General features: G+C 40.1%; 1 protein-coding gene across 1 annotated transcript; it reads left to right on the top strand.

Annotated features, from left to right (window-relative positions):
- Window positions 1-543: 543 nt before the first annotated feature.
- LOC119658051 (alcohol dehydrogenase class-3-like) lies at window positions 544-2,326 on the top strand (the record flags this gene model as incomplete). Its single annotated transcript, XM_038065295.1, has 3 exons — window positions 544-1,023; window positions 1,380-1,466; window positions 1,664-2,326. Coding segments are annotated over 3 exons (1,131 nt in total), but the record flags the coding sequence as incomplete, so codon positions are not given.
- Window position 2,327: the final 1 nt, after the last annotated feature.

Below are 2,327 nucleotides of genomic sequence, written 5' to 3' on the forward strand. Positions count from 1 at the left end.
ACTCTCAGAGAGAACGCCGGGCTCACGTACGCCGAGAGATAACATTAATCACTTCGAATTTACTGATGATCGTTTTCCGGGAAGACTCCACTCGACCGACGATACCAATGATTCCGACGCGAAAGGTTACATCGGTCAGAACGTCGGCTTAGATCCGGAGTTTAAAATTGTCAGCTCCGCTCTCTACCATTTCCGTTTCCCTTTGGAGTCTAGATGAGCATGTTCTGGCATTACAAACATCCCCGACCAAGAAAAGCACCTCGGTACTACGCCGTTCTCCAGACCATATAACCTGCAGCAGAAGTCCGGCATCGTCCCATTCAGTGTTAGATAGATGCTAAAAAATGTTATCCCTAATCACCGAATTCACACAAAAGTTATATAAGATACCCGCCTGCTTTGATAAGACTACGAAATTCGCGTATCTGGGCAAAACAGCATGTTAAGATACATTTGGAGAATCCTGTGCAATTGAAACAGGATTCTCTCAAAAAAAATAGTATGTACTTATTAGAATTAAAATGTTAATTCCTTAATATCTTATTATCCTTACAGGTCATCAAATGCCGTGCTGCGGTGGTATGGGAGGTAAACCAACGATTTTCAATTGAAGAGATTGAAGTCGATCCGCCAAAAGCACATGAAGTTCGAGTTAAAATGGTATCGACTGGACTGTGTCACTCAGATTTGTCAGTCAAAAACGGTGTCATGGAATTTTCCAACAAATTCCCACAAGTTCCAGGACATGAAGGCGCTGGAATTGTTGAAAGCGTTGGCGAAAAAGTAACAAAATTCAAACCGGGCGATCATGTCATTCCCTTATATGCGGGACAGTGCCTGAAATGCGATTTTTGCAAGAGTGGAAAAACTAACACCTGTGAAGTCTCCATAAAAATGCAAGAAGGCACCGCTATGATCGATGGAACCAGTCGATTGAGATGTAAAGGAAAAATGCTCTATCAATTTATGTCCTGTGGCACGTTCTCCGAGTACACTGTGGTTGAGGATATAGCCCTTGCAAAGGTAAGTTTACTGCATGACAGCGTCAGCCAACTTTGACAACTGATCAGGAATCAATGATAAATCCAGATTTCAGCCATCAAAATTTAGAAACCTCCGCCCTAAATCAAAGTTCATCAAAGTTTTCCATCAATCATCCCTTATTTGCCATGCATCCCTTAACTGCATATATTAAAAAAAAACCTCATGAATGAAATGAGTATCATAATACCACATCAATTCCCAAAGGTAACCAGCTTGTTTTGGCAGCTGCAGACCACCTGCAGTTCATAATCTAATCGGACCTGATTACATTGACTTCAAAATTGGCTTTCCTCAACCTCATATAATAAATATTAATATCTGATATATTCTTACAGATAAGCAATAAAGCGCCACTCGAAAAAGTTTGCTTGATTGGATGCGGTATACCCACTGGTTATGGGGCAGCAGTAAATGCAGCTAAGGTGAGTTCATAATTTCATTCACTAATTTACTAAAAGTTATGAGGTAAACGATGAAAAGTCAATGGTGGAACTAAAATAAACTAGAACGATATAGGAAATAAAGTAACTTTTTCAAGGATAACCTTCCAGCTTTATACGATAGTGCACTTTTAGGTGGACACTTTACTATTGATGATAACATTCATTTAACTCCACAGGTAAAACCTGGCAGCAAATGTGCCGTTTGGGGACTTGGTGGAATTGGTTTGGCAGCTGTAATGGGATGTAAGAAAGCAGGAGCCTCAGAAGTTTGGGGAATTGATATAAATCCAGCCAAGTTTGATCTGGCTCGCAAATTCGGCTGCACTCATTTTGCCAATCCAAACGACTACAAAGGAAGGAAGTTCGCTGATGTCTTACTTGAACTGACAAAGGGTGGATTTGATTACACTTTTGAGTGTGCAGGACAAATTGCAACAATGAGGCAGGCAGTCGATTCCTCTCATCGAGCATGGGGACGAACAACATTAGTTGGAATTGCAACTTTCAGCCAGGATTTGAACGTCTTCCCATTCGACTTGATATGCGGAAGGAGTATCGGTGGAACCTTCTTTGGAAGTTACCAAGCAGTGGAGTCTGTACCAAAACTTGTTGATGAGTATTTGAACAACGAACTTATGGTTGACGATTTCATAACACATACCTTCAAGCTGGAACAAATTAACGAAGGATTTGATTTGATGATAAAGGGAGGATGTCTTAGGAGTATTGTTATTTTCTAAAGCGGTCGGTACTTCTCGAAATCTGTATAATATGTTTAATCCAAATCTCTAATCTCAAGCAATGGGATTTATTGAATAAATTAAACCATTTATAATCAAT

Source organism: Hermetia illucens, chromosome 5 (genome assembly GCF_905115235.1).
Source record: "Hermetia illucens chromosome 5, iHerIll2.2.curated.20191125, whole genome shotgun sequence".
Taxonomy (NCBI): domain Eukaryota; kingdom Metazoa; phylum Arthropoda; class Insecta; order Diptera; family Stratiomyidae; genus Hermetia; species Hermetia illucens.